This window comes from Scatophagus argus, chromosome 6 (genome assembly GCF_020382885.2).
Source record: "Scatophagus argus isolate fScaArg1 chromosome 6, fScaArg1.pri, whole genome shotgun sequence".
In the NCBI taxonomy this organism is placed as follows: Eukaryota; Metazoa; Chordata; class Actinopteri; family Scatophagidae; genus Scatophagus; species Scatophagus argus.
The window spans coordinates 8,513,868-8,533,670 of NC_058498.1; the positions used below are offsets into that span (position 1 = coordinate 8,513,868).

At 38.8% G+C, this 19,803-nt stretch overlaps 1 protein-coding gene across 4 annotated transcripts; it reads right to left on the bottom strand.

Moving 5' to 3' along the window:
* Positions 1-295: 295 nt before the first annotated feature.
* LOC124060872 (disabled homolog 1-like) lies at positions 296-19,711 on the bottom strand. 4 transcript variants are annotated; one of them, XM_046392237.1, is made up of 10 exons: positions 19,049-19,711; positions 11,088-11,180; positions 7,684-7,823; positions 5,486-5,584; positions 4,359-4,490; positions 3,995-4,081; positions 3,822-3,869; positions 3,651-3,716; positions 2,802-2,892; positions 296-1,116 (listed from the first exon to the last, which is right to left on the bottom strand). In XM_046392237.1, the coding sequence occupies exons 2-10, from the start codon at positions 11,167-11,169 to the stop codon at positions 740-742; spliced, it is 1,122 nt and encodes a 373-aa protein (XP_046248193.1). In that variant the 5' UTR covers positions 11,170-11,180; positions 19,049-19,711; the 3' UTR covers positions 296-739. The 4 variants fall into 4 exon arrangements, 3 of the variants coding, with proteins under 3 accessions (XP_046248193.1, XP_046248194.1, XP_046248195.1); XM_046392238.1 differs by lacking the exon at positions 19,049-19,711 and adding an exon at positions 11,428-11,735; XM_046392239.1 differs by lacking the exon at positions 11,088-11,180.
* Between the last annotated feature and the right edge of the window lie 92 nt (positions 19,712-19,803).

The window sequence follows — 19,803 nt, forward strand, 5'->3', positions numbered from 1 at the left end:
AACATTAACAAGCTGACAGCCGGTTTGTTTCATTTCTTCTTAAAAGGTCAGCTTTTTCATTGCGTGTTTGAACATAGAGCAATCTTATCTATTTATTGTGTCTTTGTGGCTACATGTATTCGTGCATTTTCTCTCTTCTGTCTGAAAAAGCAAAATGTTACAAGCAGAGAAAGCAGAAAAACCGAATGACATAATTTTAGTCAAAAAACAGACAAAAAGTTACGCACAGTCTGAAGACAAACAAAAAAGAGTTAATCTGGATGTTCTCCGTTTAATTCTGCTTTACAGGAAAACTTTTTTAAAAAAGACAAGGCTGGTTAATTTGACAAACACAAAGCAAAGTCACATAGAAATCAAGTAAAGAAAGGAAAAGTCATTTCAAGTATCAGATCAAACTGAAAAACAGAACATACTTATTATTTCCCAGTTTAAACTGACATTGAAGGTCAAGCCAAATAGACAGCACATAACAAATTAAATTTGTGTGATCTTCCTTGGGCTCCTATTTAATGCATATTTTTGTTATTGTTGTTCCACACCGTCCACGTAAATCAAAATTGTGAATATTCAGTGACTGTAATTAGAAATTTCGTCTGAGACAGCACAGCAGCTACAGTAAATCCTCTTAAGACGCATGAGAAATGTGCAAATTCATCAATCAAATCAAGTCATCAATCCATTTTAATGCTTCCCCCTACAATCCAAACCACACGAACAATTTTCTCATCTAAGCAGGTCATCACTGGAAGAGATTTTGGTCCAAGGTGGGGGACCCTTGCTGCAGTGGTCCTGTTGCTTCAGTGGGCTCACAGAGGGAGTTTGAGGGAGTGGGGTAACCGTTGAGAGCCGTGGGTGTGTTTCCTCCCCTCATGACTCCTGGCTGACTGCCTGAAGGGGGCGCTGCAGTGCCTGCTGGTGTCCATGTTGCCATACTGCCAGGCACTGTGGACCACGGCGCCACAGCCGGACGTGTCCACTGATTTCCCAGAAGTCCCTGTTGGCCCCAAGACATGGTGGTAGGAGAGTATGGAGGAGAGGAGTATGGAGAGCCCCCTACTGGCTGTGCGGGGAACATGGGGAGGATCTGAGAGGTGGAGACTGTTGGCTGTGGAGACTCTGAGAGAAATGGAGAAGGTCTTTAATTTAAATCTTCACTAGTTGTACAGCAACATATCAATGGTTGGTCTTATTGGATACAACAAAATATCATCTTGGCCTGTTTTCTATATGAGGTATTTGTCACAACCCACTTGACAAACAGAACTATGAACTACTTTTGGACAAAACTATGCTGCCAACCTCACGGTTGATAGCACAAAGGTCCACAAAGACATGACAGCATGAGTTTAGTGCGGAAGAACCCAACTGGCCAGCATAGAGCCCCGACCTCAACCCCATTGAATGCCCATAGAACAAACTGGAACTGAGACCCTGAGGCAGGTCCACCCATCCAACACCACTGCCCAACCCCACAAAAACTCCACTGCATGAGTGGCCAAAAAACACTCACAGAAACACCCCAAAATACCACAGAAAGCCCTCCCGGAAGAGTGGAAGCTGCCACAGCCAAAAAGAGGAGACCAACTCCAGATCAATGTCCATGCACTTTGAATGCAATGTCACCAGAGTCCCCATTGGTGTAAAGGTCAGGTGTCCCAAAGCTTTTGTCTATATAATGTATTAATCGGAAAAGTTTTTGAAACTTCACTGTCAACCATTCATTATTAACTGGGTATTAGTATGGTCAACTTGCAGTTCATTTAGGTAAGAAAAAACACTTGGTTAAGGTCAGGGAAAGTTCATTGTGACTGTGAAGTAATAATAAAGCAATAACTTGGAGTGACAAGTTGTAAATCAAGGCCCCTGATACTGAGGTGTACATCATAGCACATTGCTTCACACTTTTGCTGTTGAGGGAGTGATGTGAGGATGTCTAGGAGGTATGGAGGAAGTAAAGTAGATCTGTGAGATAACTTGTTTCAGAATTTATACACAGCAAACCCTACACTTTTCTTTGTCCTATATGGACAAAGCTATGCTATGCTATATATGCTATTCCCTGCCAGTATACACACTGCATATGTCATGAACATGGAGATCTTGGGAAAACATTGTGTGCACCTCCAGGTCTAAGAGGCCAAAGAGGATCAAGAGTAGGATCAGACTGTTGTCTGATTGTAGTATAGCATATAGTTTGTTAAAGTGCTGCAGACTGAAATGAAAATGTGAATGGAGTTTTGGTGTGCGGGCACTTCAATACCACTCTGTGAAGTGCACTAACCCACTGAACAAAGTTTTAAAACAGAGAGGCCTGATGTTTTTAATCTGTATGACAGGACATCAAACTGACAAACTAGATGTGAATTGTGCCTTTGATGTGTTGCGGAAAGGGACTGTACTCTGTAATATGTTTATCAGAACAGGAAATATGTTTCTCAGTCTGAGTCCTGTTTGGCACAATTTATTGAAAATGAACACAGAAATCAGAAAATTCTTACAAAATGGTCAGGTGCGTAATGTAGTTTGTGGTTTGTTCATAAACATTACAGTAAACTGTTGGGACTTTTAACTATGTGAAGAAAACAATATAGTACATAGGGAGTGTGCATCTGCTTGTGGATGAGATGCTAGTTAACTGAGCTAGCTCATGTTAAAGCTCTGCTGAGGAAGATGTCATCAATAATTGCATCCTGTCCCATTACAAGCACAAGCCTTCTGAGCGCTGATACGGTGTAGTTTGGCAGAGAGAAAATAGTTCCTCTGTGAAATTAAAACAAGGTCAATGTCATGTTGTGACTAACCTGGCTGACTGGTACACGGGCTTTGGGTGGGCATCATTGGCTCCGGCATTTGAACGGAGAAAACTTCCATCAACTCATTACTGAACGAGGCCTGCAGACAGAAACCGAAAAACACTACAGTCTGTGTTTGATAACAGTACAATATATACAGAAGACGTACAAATCTAACTAAACAGCCCAGTTGCAAGAATAAAAAGTTAAAACACCGCTCAAGACTACTTCAACTGATTTTACATTTTACAGTTTTCAACATATCCCTGCTCTGCAGAAGCATACCGTGCCAATTAAAACAGAAATACTATCAATTACTTTCATTTATTCATGATGTTAGAAGTTGAGGTAACTAATTAGACATCCACTGTCAGTTTGAACTCAAGAGCTCAAGAGCACTATGCAGTGTTTGTTATATAAGCCTGCTATCAATTTTGCCTATTTTTATTATTATTTCTTGGTTTTATTTGAGAAGAGAGCGACGATGTGAGCGCTCCCTGAAAGCGAAACCAAAATATCTTGAGCGCCCTCTATTGGCTGGCTCCAGTACAGGTCATAACTCCCTCCCTCTTCATGTTAGCAGAGGGGACTTTGATTAAGATAAATACTACACATCAAAAAAGTTTTCACAAATTTTCTTGATTTAAATCTTATCGTGCTGATGTACAAGTGCTTTTCTGATAAATTTGGTTTTAATAAGTTATTTGATGCTATAAAAGGACGGTGAAAAGTCATGATTGCCAGCTTAGCGCTACTCAGCTGGGTCTATGGGCAACATTTGTGAAAGTGGTCAGAAACCCTGATTTTTCTGTAAGAGTGGATTAAAACATTCACAGGTTGCATTTTTCTTTGTTTTACCTGGTTTTGATTTTGTTCTGTCGAAGAATCTGGCTGTGAACTGAGCTCATCATTTATAGCAGGTTCCTGACAAAAAACAAACAACAACAACAAAAAAAAACAAACAAAACAAGTTGATAAAGAGCTGTTCAATGATAAACAAGGCTGATCTTTCTTCATTCTTACACTTACCTCAGCTGGAGGGGCTGTACTCTCATTTAGAGGCACTGCGGTAGTTTTCTGGAAAAAACAAACAAACAAGCAGAAACAACACTGAAGAGAGCCTTTATGAAAAAAGGAAACAAAACAAAACACACATACAAGAAATTAAAAATCTAAAAATAAAAATGCAGATTTTATCTGACTTGTGTTGGTGCCTCTGCAGGTTCCTGTGGTATCTCTTGGTCCAGAAGCTGACAAACCTCTGCGATGTCGATCAGGACCGACGCTGCCTGGTGGACAAATAGAAAACATCACACTGTGGATCAAACACACTCTCTGCAGGGTGGTGCAGGGTACAAAAATGGCATCCAGTCAATATTGAAATACACTGACTGGATGTTTTAGGGGAAGACAGAGAAATAATTCTCGTTCCCTGTCAGTCTTTTGTCAAGCAGCTAATGTATGAGGCTACATGTTTATACCACTTCTGAACATGCTGGTTGTATTTGTGAATAACACCATCCATTATCTATATGTTGTGAAGACATCCCATGAGTGTGTCGCTACCAGGTTGGCCGTCTTGATGTAGAAGAGGCTGTAGGTGTTTTGGTGTTGGTAGACGTAGGCCAGAGCTCTGGGGTCAGACTCATCTTTCTTCAAAGAGCTGATCTTTCTCCTGTCATGATCATAAAGTACAGCCTGAAAACAAGAACATAAAGAGGATATGAGCTTTTTATTATATCACAGCATACTATATCTAACCACTGAATCTCCGTTCTGCTTTGAAAGAAGCTAACGAGGGAACAGAATCACCATTACTGTGAAGAAAGAAAAAGGAAAAAGTAGCCTGATTTAAATTGTCTTCATTGGTTTTCCCCACCTCAAAAAGTTTCCTTTCTCTGGCTTTTGTGGTGGAGATTTTCCTGATCTTGGCTCTTCACCATTAAACTGATAACAAGACATAAAGATTGGAATCCATTTCCTCCAGAAGAGTGTGTTTGCAGGAGGAGAAAATCAATTTGTTGAAATTTCTCTTGTTGAACGTGAAAGAATTATGCACAATCATTCAGGGCAGGCGAATGTTTGTGATGTTTGGTATCACCACAACCCGCAGTTGAATCAGAAAATGGGTCAAAATGGAGGCAGATATGGGACCAAAACTGCAATATAATCTGCAAACCCAATTTCCTTCCTGCAGTATTTATTTCAAATAAGAAACATTATTTACTGATTTCAAATACTACTTTTTTACCACCAATGTTTATTATTATTATTGAAGAAAAAAATGTACCAAATGCCAAACTTAATTTTTTTAAGGGAAGATAAATAGAGATTTTGGCCGAGTATTTAAAATAGATCTGTGTTGAACTAAACTGGCTCACTATACTCTCCTATTGGCTCAGAACTAGAAGCAAAGCAAAGCATTGTTTGCCATTTGCCATTGTTAACCAGTTTTATGCCACTGATCCATGTCAGTTGCATGCTGCTTTATCTCCCACGGGAATTCTGAGAATAAAAAAAAATTAAAAGTAAAAAGTAAAAAAGAAAGCACTTGTTATCTGGCATTAGTGTGTGTTGTTGCAGTTGCACAGTGAGAGAGCAACATTTTCAAGATCATCCTGATGGGGTCGCTACTGCTGCAGGCCAGCACAACGATGCAGGAGAAATCTGACCTGCCTAAGACAGTGACTCACCCCAGTCCTTTCGTCCACTATTTTCAGGCCACTGGAGGAAACATTCAGCCAGACTCTCTGTTTGTGTTTCCCCTGTCTCCTCGCTACTGACTCAAAGCCCTAACAAAGATGGGAAGAAAAAAATGTGGTTTAAAATAGTCAGAGGAGCTGAGTTCACAAGGTGGTAGCAGACATACCCAAAAGTGAAACCAATATTTATACTGCTGGTGATTTATATTAAGACAATATCTAAAAGTAATCTATAAAGTTGTTGTTTTTTTTGTAACTGAGTGCTTAGTAAAGCACTCCCCTGAATATATATATGTGTGTGTGTGTGTGTGTGTGTGTGTGTGTGTGTGCGTGTATGTGTGTGTGTGTGTGTATATATATAGTTTAATTATGGTTTAGCAGCTGTTGCAGGTTGTAACGCTGAAGTGGCTTTCAGCTCGGAGCAGTAAAAACTGTCAGGAATGCAAAAAGTCATGTGTCTGTTCTAACCTTTGACTGTATAGAAAGATGTATGATGCGATAACTTCTCAAAAGAGAAGCTAAAACATCCTGATCGCCCCCTGGTGGTTGACTGCAGCAGTTATCAAAGTATTGTACCAAAATGGGACATTTCTGTTGTAAACTACAGCCATATCTATTCTTCTAAAGACTAGACGGCACCATAATCAGACATGGTCAGATTCTACACATTCTTGTGTCTTCAATATGAGGAACAATATTTTTTTTCCTATTTTTTGTTGTTATTATTAAGAAGAGTAAGTTACAAACTGAACAATGGGAAACAATATTTTAATGACACTGATTCATCTCTGTGTTTGGACCCTGTGGCGCATGTGAGTTTTATCATTTACCAACATTTTTCTTTTTTCATTGTTGAAGTCTTTTTTTGAAGACTTCTGCATACCACTAGATATCGTGCTCTCCCACCGACTCGTGTAAAGTCCCTAGAGATTTGAGGGTTTAAAGTCACTGATATAGCAAGAGTCAGCAGGATGTCAGAGGTTCCTTTTCCACTGCAGGAATTTTCCCACAAACCCTTTTTTTAAAAAAAGGGTGAAGAGACCTTTTCATGTCAAAGTAAAAACAGAGCTTTCTGTAAAGTGATGTAAAAGCAAATAAAAAAATAATTTAAAAAAAGTAAAAAAAAATAAATAAATAAAGAAAAAAAATAAAGAATCCCCTGTTAGTATTCAACAGATGTGGACATTGCAGCTTATCCACACTCGTGGATATTCACATACGTGAATAGCTTTTTTGAGCTTTTGTAGCAGCATGGCTCTATGGGTGATGCTTTCACAGAATCATTTGGTCAGTTCACTGCTTTATTGCAGACTGAAATATATCCTGCAAATAGGGGGACATACCACAAAACCACAATGTTCAAGTTTCAACACCCAGCCAGGGGACCTTTGTATCCTGTTTGTGTACTCTGACTGTCAAATAAAGGCAAAAAGCCAAATAATAATAATAAATATCTCAACAACTATTGGATATTTTAAGATTAAATCTCTTACAGACATTCAGACGATAAATCCCTATGAGATTTGCTCGAGCAAAAGTAGCTGACAGTTTTGCTTTTCTGTAAAACATGTCAACAATTATTGGGAGGATTGCCATGAAATTTTGCTATATTCGCATCCTCCCTCTTGATGAACTGGTGATCCTCTGACTTCATCTTCTAGCAACCTCATCAGATAAAAAATTTGAATTTGTCCTTTACCAAATACCTGACAATCCATTCACCCTCAGCTGCACTTTGTGTTTATTGCTAAATAGCGAATGTTAGCATGTTAAACACTAAACTCAGACGGTGAACATCTTATGATCATCAGCATGTTAGCATTGTCATTGTGTGTGTGTGGCATGCTGATGTTGGTATGTAAGTATTATTAAAGCCATTCTTATTGAGATAAGTTCTCACTTCGATAGAAAAAGTATTTTTTCTGTTGATCAGTGTCTAAAAAGCCACATGAACTGTAGAACTACTAAAGCATTTTATTTTATATTTAGATATTGAATAGATTAATTCCAAACAATGGAATTTATTAAGTCCAAATAACTGATTCACTCCAAGTCATGATAACCCGATGACACATTTTAATCTCATGTAATGTTTATTCTAAATTTGCTCTCTGATAAAATGACAGACCAGTTTTAATTAAGAGGGGATAGTTGAGGTAAGTTGATTTTGGCAGTGGAGGACAGAATACCTTTAGCTTCATCATGGAGTCCCAGCACATCTTGTCTCCCCGGGCGTCATGTACCGGATCCACACCGATCAGCTTGGCTTTGTAGCGGACGCCATCTCCATGAAAACGTGAAGTCATGTCAGTGGGTGTCCAGGGTGCTTCTGGGAAACATGAAGAGAGCAGATAAAAGGTCAAACTATGAGGACAAATCTATGTGAAAGCAAGGAAATGTGACTCTAAGTGTATTTGTGTTACTTAGTTGTGTCTTAATCATGTTTATACATCATAATTTAATCAAAATAAGTGTGTATTTGTGTTTTTAATATGATTGTGGTTATGTGTCTTTTACTAGAAATCTCTGCATTTGTTTCACTGGGTAGAATGCTGTCCATTTGTTTTGTGTGTATTTGTAGTACATATTTGTATGTATTTGTAAATGGATAATTGGTGCAAGTATGTAGCTGTTTGTATATGTTCTTAATGTATTTTCCGTGTGCATGTGTGTGTAACCAAATTGCTGAGCGAGTGTTTGACTGATCCATGGTCAATGTTTCATCTCATTTCCTGGAATAAAAACAGTCGCTTAATTTAGTGATTAAGGAAATGTTAGTGTGTGTTGTAGCAAAGGTCGCCCTCATAAACAGCTTCACTCACGTTGTGCAACAGTTTACTGGCTTTTAGTCACTGTTTAGTTTAATGTTCAGCACAGATACACGTCTGTATTTAACAGCTGAGCACAAGCCAATAGTCAGCACCACAAGCAGCTTCCCTCTAACCACTAAAACTGCCCAGAAGGATTTCCCTTTTTGAAACACATGTTGATAGTTTGGTGAAAATAAAAGAGAATTTGACCCTTTAAGTCTGTGTGTTATATTTTCACTCACACATTAACAAAATGAATATTATGTGGACAATGTTCAGCTTCTAAGTAATGACAGATGACGGATGACAAATTAATCTTTTTTCTTGTTTTGTGGAGAAGCTCTACAGGGGACTGAGTTGGCAAGAGAAACTTTAATAAAAGCCTGGAGGATACATGATACAAACGAAACAGTGGTTTCAAGCACATAGGGCAGCATAGACATCAAGGCAGATGGCCACACACTGAAAGACGGGTTTCTGCCTTCTAAAAGGCACTTTTTCCAAGTGCCTGTTCATGGAGAAATGTTGGGTTTCCCTGTATTTAAGACAAATTTTAAAAGTATGGTCTCAACCTGCTCTGTTTGGAAAGTGTTATGCGATACCTTTTGTTTTGATTTGCCACGATAGTGTAAATAAATTGAATTGAATTGAATTACATGGCACTAAGTCACATGTTTGTGCGCTGAAGAGGCATCCTAGAGGACATTTTATTTTTATTCTTTCTATTATTCTTTACCGATAGCTGAGCAGCTAACAGAAAATAAAGAAGAAATAAAAAAAGAGATTTGACTTGGCTCACAAGGATCCAGATCCCTGAAAAGCTGTTCACAATTCCTCTGAGAGTTTTGTTAAAGTCTTCTAAAAGGTCTCATGAGATACCTCTCCTGATTTCTTTACTTCTTTTAAGAGCATATTCAGAGCTCTTCACGTTTCAGTCACTTGTGTATTATTGAGCTACAACAGCTCTATGTGACCCGTCAATCCTGTATTTCACTGGTCAAAAAAATTAGTTTTGAGAATATATTACTAAGGTGCCAGAAAAAAATCAGCAGGAAATGTAATTGCTGCATGCATTACTACATTTTACAAAGCCAGGGACTTTGATACCACAGACCAATGTTCCTATCATGTGGTTTAAGCAGCAAAACCACTTCAGCTGGAGTAGTAAAAGATTGTGGTTTGGGTTGAAGTTCAAATAATTAATTTAGCATTTTTGACTTTTTCAATATTCCACGACATAGATCACAATCTTTTCTTTTCTTAACCAAGTGATGTGAGGGCAAACAGAACAAGAACAGAACTTGTAAAAAGTTTCAACTCTTCTACTCTCATTTTCTGTATTTCTGTACCCGTGACCCTACTCTAAACTCAAAACCAAAGTGAGATGAGAACACAGCATCTGATTACATGATGCTTTATTAGGTTTTACAATGCTTGCGCCAGGTTTTTATCATCAAAGCATGACTACTGCAGGTTTTACTACTATTTTAATAGGCAAAGAATTGAAATATGGTCTCACCCAAAGTGATCACATTCTCATAAAACCACCATTGCTCATGATGGCTAATGGTTGACATGCCAGAGAAGTGCATAAAACAGACTATGCAAAATTTGTATTTTTAAAACTTACAGAGACAAGACGAAACAGCTTTGTTGACAAACCACATGTTTACAAATGAAAACTTCTGGAAATATGGTGGTTTTACAGTGACATCAGCTATAATACACACCAGACAATCAGACATCTATCCACTTAACATTAAAACCTCCCCAAGCTGGGAAAGTGTTAATGAATTTCCAGTAAGCCATGACACTGTTATGTCAACAGTGCTTCTCAAACCGCTGGAAACAGCTGAACACCCTCCAGTTAAGGGAAGGGCGTAAGGGAACCAGGAAGACAGACAAAACAAACAGAGTTACCTGAAAACGCTCTCATTTCCCATCAGAATCAACAAACTCACCATCACAGGTCCAGGGGATATTTGAACTTTACCAGAAATATTGAGAACACTCATAACACTCTTATTTTTTAATTTTAAAAAAGTATATACAATATCTACTTGCCATGAAATGTCATTTATGGTCACCAGTCTAAAACTAACGGTGGTCATTTGCAAAGGAATTCACTTGTACAATATTAATCTCTACTATTAAAACACTGAACAATTGAAAGTAATTATTTATATAATAAGTAAACATTTAGAATTGAACTTTCATATCGCTGGGGTATCCACAAGAGTCAAAAAGAAAAGTCAAAACAGATCCTGATTTTACTATGTGCAGGAAGAAGAAGAAGTGAATTTTAGAGGCTGTAAGATTGCATTCAAAGTTAGTGGAAAAAGATGTGATTAGATGCAAATTAGACGGCACTAATTAGTGCAAAGACACATCCACACAACATAAATACATTGTTTCAGTTTGAGCTTAAGGAATCTGTATCTTAAACATTCAGAGATGAGAGCAAACAGGAAAGAGAATAACAAGTTTCTGAGTGCTGAATTTAGTCAGAGGCTGAACTGAAGTCTCAGATAGTAAAGTCAGTTTGTAAAATTTTAACAACATTAAGACCACAGTCAAATTTGACTTTTTACTATGTTGTAACTACTACAATTGAAGAAATCAATCTAACCTGCCAAACTCCACAGAAAAGGTATGAAACTGGGCATTCAGCAGGTTTTGAAAGGTTTTTCACAGGTCTTTGGCTACAGGCTCAGCCAAAACTCTGAGCTAAAGTTTGGACTGAGAAGCAGTCCCGGCAGTCAACAGCAGCTGAGCACTCGTACCTCTTGTGCTGGAGGAGGGCCAGGTCCCCACAGAATTTTGGCCCGGGGCAGGACAACTCCCAGCCCTCTGTTCCATCTCCATCCCGATGAGATCTGTTTGAAAATTCAAGGCTGAGGTGGTCAGGATGCAGTGAAAACAATCTGATTATTACACTTATTTGCTGCAGAAGAGTGGCGTTAGGTTGGCAGCTTGAGAACAAGACAGCAGAGCTGATGTAAAGAAAGATGACAAAGATTTAAAACTGTCAGACTGCAAAGAAAAAAACTTAAGCAAGATCTGGGATGAATTAGAGTTTTTGTTCTCTGAAAAGCAGAAGAGAAATTCTTTGATTCACCTCACCTGCTGCAAATGTGTGTCTGTTCTGACTCCTCTCTTGGCTCGACTCACCACTGAAACTTCTCAGAGTCAAAGGTCAGGCTGCAGATTCACTGGTGATACATTAACATCCGCTGGGAGGCCCAAATACATGGGAACTCGCTTAAGAGGCTCTAACTGGAGGGATAGTCAGTATTTGGTCCTCTGAGGGGATGAGTGAGAGGTCATGTGTTTTCCTCAAGGAGAGGATTTGGGTGGTATTTCTTTTTTTAAATAACAGTTGATCTAATCTAAATGGGTCTGGCTGCCCAAAAATAATACTGAGATTGCTTAAAAACCCCTACAGGACAGGCTGTTGAGAGAAAGCATAAAATTGCAAACAAAGTGTTGTTTTAAATATACCTATTGAATCTCTAGGTAGCACTTGAAAGGATTTTGATAGTTAACAGTTTACAAATCAGTCAGAGAGACATAACATCTTGCAGCAGACATAACTGAACTTGAAGATCATTTTTCATTATGTAATATCTCAAGTATGAACAACTATAAATACAGTTGGTAGTTAATATGTTTTGCATTTCACTATTCGTGTGCCATGTCAATTTTAAGGCAAGTGCTTAAGTACTTCAGTGATTTAGTACTGCTTTTTCAAAAGTAAGGGAACACGACTGAGAGTAGCACCACTGTGAGACTGTAATAATGCACAGTGGTGCTTTGAGATGAAAGCATATGTAAATGACAATGTTGTACACCATACGGCTTTAAATATAAAATAAACATAATCACGATTGTCAAGTTTTAGCACTGTAATGCACAGATGAGGTTGAAAGGAAAGTCATAGATTACTTAGATTTACTTGTTAACCAAAATGCTGGACAAAATACAAAACAAATGTTTACCTCATGATGGCGCTAGATGAAAAGTCATTCATTTTAAAGGCTCAGGCATGTTTGTACCCAGTTGTTGAGATATTTCAGCGTAGACCAGAGCTGCAGGATGAACAGAAATAAGGTCTCTATCCTAGACTGCTAGCTGGGCTAAAAGAAAGCATCATACCACTGTTTACATGGAGACCTATAAAATCTGTGAACTGTACCTTTAAAGTCCATTTATTGAGCCAGATTAATTTTACACTTTATATTTCACATTTTACAGTCAACCTGAGGTAAATTTAGGGCAGAATTACTTTTTGTGGGGACCCAGATGTAGTGAGGACATTAAATTTTGACCTCAGTCTTTGTGCTAAGCTAAGCTAACCAGCTGCTGGCTCGTCTTAATTAGAATACAGAATGAGAACTCTGTATATCTCCTTATCCAACCTGTGGTGAGAAAAAAATAAATGTCTTTCCAAAAATATAAAACTACTCCTTCAAGTAAATGATCTGAATACTTTTTGTACCAACACTTTCCCCCTGACGTGCAGTCTGAAATGTTACCCTGAAAGCTCAAAACACTGTCAGGGAAGACAGACAAAGTGGCTTCTCTTTGGGAGGGATCAAAATGCTAGCAATGCATTCTCTCAAATAAATATTTATGAACCAGATCACTTATGACATGATATTTAGGTTAGCAAAGAGGCCTCTCCGCATGTGGATGCACTTTCTCAGGGAGCGAAGCTAATTTGTTGAAAACCCTCAGAAACAGGAAGAGCTTTATGTCAGATTAGGCATGGCTTTCCCTAAAGTCTTGTCTAAAAAGAGGGATTTTTTTCAAGACAAAACAACACACACACAAACAGAATATTCAGGTCAGTTGGCAGGATTGTGGCGACTTTAGTAACCTGAGGACAGGAAATACCTAAATTAATGTTTACAAGTCAATTTGTGGTAAACACGAAAGACAGGAAAAGGTCATGTAGATTACAGTCATCACAACACAGAGGGGTTACAAGTCTCCTTCTTAAAAAGAACAACAAGTGTCGGCTAACAGTCACAGCCATATTTCCCAACAGTGACAGCAAAGAATTCAAAAGACGTGTCTTTCACCAGCTGAGCCAAGAGGAACCGCCAGCCTGCACTGATTCACTTTCTGTCAAATCGTAAAATCTCTTTGCTAAAATGCACAAATTTTAAAAAATACAGACGACGTGACCTCAGTATGCTCGGTGGTAGTTAAAGACCTAAGTGACTGATTTCTGAGCTCAAGTCAGGTTTGTGATGAATAACTATAATAATAACAATAATAACAATAACGACCTTAAATTAGCCTGAATACTGGATCTGGTTCCCAGTCTAAATTGGACCAAGTCCACAAAACTAGAACTCCAAAAGAGTAGCCGCATTTGGTTCTCTGATACACCAACAAGCCTCTATAGGAGTTCAGATTTTAGTTTTAGTTTCTGGGTCATTTACAGGATTGCAGAGATTTTAAAATTAGAAAACTTATTTTCTATATATCGAGATTTTTTTGATGTTTATCCTGTGCCATGTTGCTCTCCAAATTGTTGATCTGAATAAGTCTCAGTCAGCTTATTCTGACTAATACAGTTAAGTGTTTCCCACATCTGATACCAAATGACGAAGGACAAAAAGCTGTTGCTGCTGTGTGAAAACCTCCTAACCCCAGTTGTGGGGATTTATAGGTTTAAAGTTAAACTGAAGGATTACATGTTCTTTTCTGAGTTGTGGAAACTCTGTGACCTCTTGGGTGGATAAAAAAGACTGAAAATCTCACCAGAAAATCTACTAGCTGGTTCAACAGAGTCAATTAGAGGTTTTTATTGGGAAAAATTGAAGATTATCTGTCATCTTGATGATGTTTTGTTACCTTTGAATGTTTTTGCATTGACTTTATTTTGTTCCCAACTTGATACTAACTCCACAGAGGCTGTTTTATGTAATGCTTATTTAGCTGACAGCGGTACAATATCATCCTGAACAAATGATGCAATTAATACAGGAGTTTGTTTGGCCTGTCCCACATTGGACTACTGGAAGACACTGAGACGTGGTGGAGATGATTGAAAGCAGTAGCTGCATGCTGAGTGCCTTCTACTTTGCTATTTGCCAATAGAGAAGTTAATTATGTTTCTGTTGGAGTTTTACAAATTTCTGTAATGCCTGCTTGGTGTGCATAAAAGTACAGACTAAATCCCTGAAATCTAAATCACCGCTGACAAACACAAAGTAGATGTATTTAACTTTATGTACAGTTTATATTCACACTACAGCAGTAAGGTTAAACAGAGCAAGTACTGTGATACTTCCACGCTGTGCTCGCCCACGTTTCCATGTAATAAACTTTTTACTTATTCAGTTGTTTTTAACAGTGACTAGAGAACATGTGCTAACACAGCAAGTATGTCGCTCTGCTATCAGAGCTGATTAGTATCTGTGGATGAAAATACAAGAAAAACATCAACATCTGTTGTCCAGACAGATGTGTGAGTACCATGAGGTTCACATCTGTAGTACACATTTGCCAGTGTTCCCCTGAGGATAAGTCCTTATGACTGTGGTGATCCCGTCATTATTCATCCAACATTATCTTGACATCAAAATAATTCCTATAGTATTTTGGTTAATGACTAAAATCCTGCAAAACTAATGACACTCCCAGCAGCCACAGCAATACTTTTGTTTCCCGCAAATTAGCACATGTTAGCATGCTAAACACTACACCTGTGAGATAGCATGTGTGTGACAAAAAAAACCCCTCAGGACTACAGTTTCATCATTAATCTGGTACCATGACCCTGCACGGTGTGCACATCAAATGACAACCAGTTTGGCAGAAATTTTTCCTGATCCTAAAATTAGCTAGGAAGCAACCAGATTGGGGCTAAAAAGTGCCAAATCTACAGGCAGTTTGGACTTATTTGTGTAAACGTATGTTTTAATAATATTCTCATCCTGATTTTCCATATTATAATTTTACTATTTTGTACACGCAACATCTATTTCATGGCAGTACTGGAAGAGAGATCCCTACATTGTTACTCTTCCTAAAGTTCCTTCATTTTGTTCGTTTTCTTTAGTTTTTTTTTATCCAAGAATTCTAAAATGACATAATCTTGCTGTGATACACAAATGCATTCTTATTTGTACAAGAGGAAGAAGTTCTCAGATATTTTACTTAAGTAAAAGCAGCAATACCAGCGTAAAAATATTCCAATTCCTGTATTCAAAATCTTACTTGAGTAAAATTACAGTATTTGTATCATCGGAATTTATTAGTTTATTGATATTATGTGTTGATCTGATTTTGGTAAGTCGCTAAAGCTATCAAATAAATAATATTGGAGAAAAAAGTACAACAGCTTCTTTCAAAATGTTGTGCAGTAGAAGAATAAACTAGCATAAAATAGAAATGCACAGCTAAATGCAAGTACATCGGAACTGTACCAAAGTAAAGTACTTGAAATACTTTGCCCAGCTTCCCATTTGATGAAAAAAATAACCAAAAAAAAACATCTCTGTGGGCAGAACCAAGCAAATAAGTGAATTTACTTGACTGAAAATGAATTAGCACTAATGAAAACTATCAACAGCACCGACACTTCATTAGTCTCAACACATCATAAACACATTTAAACTGTTTTTAGGGCAGCACAGCAGTAAATAGTCATGTTTAAGCACCCACAGCACTTTGTTGGAGGTTTTGGTGTCACAGTAATTTCAGTCAACAATCTTTCCTAAAGTTAAAATCAAAGTATTTTGTTAACTAAACCAATGCACAGAACACAGTTTGGTCAGTTTGGTCTAGTGTCAAAGTCATTTGCCACAAAAAAAAAAGAAGACTGCGTGCAAACTTGATACGGGAAGCAATTACATAATTTGAAAAACAAAATTGTGCAAACATGTCTACAGGGGCTCAACAGGGTTGAGCCCTGGTGATACTGGTATGAGATGAAATGATAATGCTGAGTCTGATTCAGCCTCTAACCTGCTGTCTCCACGGACTTCATGTGAGCACGCTCGTCCACCACTGATGCATGTAACAAGATGCACTTCTGCACAGCCAAAATGGAGCACGGCCTGTTGTACCTGTAACAACAACCGGCAATGATTGCATGGTGTGCTGGCACACCCTGGAGTGCACTCATACATCACTGCAACAAGGTTATCTAAAACAACATTTTCAGTCGAAGTGAAGAGAAATTAAAGCTTGGCTCTGTTTTCCTGCGATAACAGCAGCTTCCTCCCTCGTTTGACTTCATCGGAATAAGATGGGCTCTTGGGTCTGCGCACTGAAGTTTACTGACTTTCTTGTGTAATCTCTTTTTCAAATCAAGTTGAAGTTCCTTTATTGTCATTGTAGACTGGTCTACAACAAAATCTGTGAAAGCTACCCTGCTGGTGCATTGAGCATAAAAACACAAAACAAAGGACATAAACAGGCCAGTGGTCTTCCCTGCCGGTTTAATCACTTTTTGCAGAGCTTTTTGTTTTCCACAGACCAGCCCCCACACCTCAAAACCTCCCCACCTCCACCCGGTACCTGACTGAGATGCAATATGTTAAAAACGTCTCAGTGATATGCTAACAACTGAACTCTGTTACTGTTGTGGCTAACACTTTGGATTCCCTTTCAGTACACACAGGAGACCATCTTGGCTCACTTCCAGGAAAGAGGAAAGTTTGTTTCCCAGTTGCTCTTCACAACTGGCATAATAATGTGTCTCTACTGACCATAGGGGATTGGATTTCAGTTCCCTTTCCACAATTCGATTTTATCAGACTCAACGGAACAACAATACATAAGATTGACTGCTTGTTGGGCGATGCGAACACCACAGTGTTCAGTGTGTGGTCCTTCAGTGTTGGCCGAGAGAGAATTTGAGCTCACATGTAGTGCTTTCTTCCCCTGTGTTGAAACATTGTCATTATAATCATTGATACTTTATTTCAATTTGTTAATTAATTCTTTCTTTTCTACAGCCACAAGGCTATAGGTGCAGTGTTTAAGGGGAATATGGGAACTAATATTGGGTCTGTTTTTGTCTTGCTACGCTGCTGTAAGTGATTTTTTGAATATGAGTTTTTGATTCGTTTACTTTAAAGACCAATTACTGAGATGCTTGCACATTCTTGATGAGATTATAATACAGGTTTGCGGTTTCAGTCTGCACACATGTGAGTATTGGTTGATTTTTATCAGCCCATTTCAACATATTTATGTGAAAGGACACATGTAACATGTGTGCGGTATACCAAAACAAGGCAAACACGTCTGAATTCTGACCTTTGAATATCATCGGGTTGTGGAGAGTTTATTGGAAAAAATAATTTATGTCATCTTGACAAATAACTTCCAATGACCAATAACGGAAATAATCATTGAGTGGCAGTCCATCCTTCTATTGCATGTTCGGTTACATTAGATCAGACTCAAACTTCCTTTAAGTCCATCCTTCTATTGCATGTTCGGTTACATTAGATCAGACTCAAACTTTACTGTTGAGGCTGTGAAATGCAGTTTAGCATCTACCTTCAAGTGCAGAAAGCAGGAAAGAGTTACGTGCATACAGACGAAGTACAAGTAGTGGCAATAGTAAGACGTATTTACAGAATAAACAGCTGGGGTATGATATGAATATAACAAAAAGATATACAGTATTGACAGTAGTATAAATATGAAGACACTGTTGTATATATTAACACCAGTATTTAGAGCTGCACTGACATCGCCACAACAGGAGCAGGGATGAAGGAACCAGTGACTTAACAAGACTTAACAGGGAGTAAAGGTAATAAGATAGTTAATCAAATAAGAATATTGTCACTGTTTTAGTGCTTATTGTTTTGAGAACAAAGGAGGGGGAATTCCCTTTCCATCTGTGTATGACTTTATGCGCTGATTCATATGTTAAGGTGGATTTATAGACAAATACAGAGTTTTTAATGGCCTTTTAGGGATATAATGTGATGTGTTCTACTTTGCAGCTTAGTCATACTCTAAATTCTATGTCAGGTTTTATATCTCCAGCCTACTGCAGAGACCACAGACAGAGATAATACATTTTAAGTGCATTTGCAAGGAGTGAATTGCCTTTACGACGTTTAAGAAAACTATAAACCGTGCAGGGACGGCTTGTACGTCCCATGATTCACAGGGAACTGAAGCACATTCCAGTCAACATTGGAGTTTCCGAGCCTTGGCATCACGCAAGTGCTTGAAGAGTCTGCCAGCTCCTTTTTGTCTGCAGCAGAGAAGAGCAGCAGCGGTTTACCTCTCAGAGAGGTGTCGTGTTTTGTCTTTTAAGGTCGGCTGCAGGCGGAGACCCCCTCGCCGCTGCTCCGCACTGTAAACAGAAGTCAAGCTGTAATGAATGTGCGACGGCTGGAGAGTCAGAGCAGACTAAGTGCACTGACATCACCTTTGTTCAGTGCTGTCCATCAGCTATCTGTTGTTTCTCACAGCCGTTTACAGTCATCTCTGTTTGGGACAAAACTGTGTGTGCTGGACAGTGGACACAGACTGCTAACCACAACAACACGCTGGAACACATTTGTTTTTCTCAGTCATAAATGTATGTGCTTAATTAAATACTATACAGTCTTTTCACTGCTGCTTTATTTCATATAAAGGTGCAGCAATATGTTTAATACCTCAAGAAAGGTGCAAGGGGGAAACAGTGTCAGTGCCACTAACAAGAAAGGAGGGGAAAGACAGAAGGTCAGCTGCACCGCAGGTTGGCTCCTACCTTACAGTCAACAGCTTTTAAACACCATTTGATGACATCTCTGTAGACTTACCTGGCAACACACTTCAGCCTTAAGGAAGCCCAGCTCTGCCTTTGGTCCGCAGCACCTGAGGTGGACCCTCGTCCGGACACAGAAACACAACAAAGATGAAAGGCAGCACAGGGCGGAGGCACATTCAGGCACACCTGCCTTCAATCAGCACCTGAATCCCAGCCACTGCCTCACAGCAAAGTCGCCTCAAACCCCAAAATCAGTCCCAGTCAGTGCCAGTTCATGTGAAGGTGATGACACAGTTTTAACTTTTTACATAGACAACTGTCTTTGCCAGATAGTTTCTACCGCTGTTGGGGAGCAACATGCGAAAAAGTCAAAGGTCATCCGTGAAATTTCATTAAAAAGACAAGGAGAGTCAAAATCCAAACTAAAAGTAGACTGACATAATGAAGAGTGCGTCAGATCTGTAACTCAGCTGTTTTGGATTTGTGTATTTTGATGCTGTTAATTAGCTGGTGGTTGTACATTATGTACAACTCCCACGTCGACAGACTCTGGAGTTAATTAAAATACATATGAAGTATGAGCCATGCTTTTCCGACGGAAATGCCTCTCGGATGATGTGATTTCACCCACCGGTTTGTGACCCACAAACTTTAACACTGAAACTCAACGGGGCAAACTCAGCCCAATCAAGGCGCTCATACTTCACAAACGTGATGAAATAAACACATTCGCCATCAAAGGGACGGAAACGAGA

Bases quoted from the DNA above. Each gene is read 5' to 3' on its own strand.
- LOC124060872 (XM_046392237.1), bottom strand. From the start codon at position 11,169: ATGGAGATGGAACAGAGGGCTGGGAGTTGTCCTGCCCCGGGCCAAAAT. The intron at 7,824-11,087 runs GTACGAGTGCTC...CATGTTTCCCAG, and splicing joins GCCCTCCTCCAGCACAAGAG to AAGCACCCTGGACACCCACT. The intron at 1,117-2,801 runs GTTAGTCACAAC...CATTTCTCTCAG, and splicing joins CCCGTGTACCAGTCAGCCAG to AGTCTCCACAGCCAACAGTC.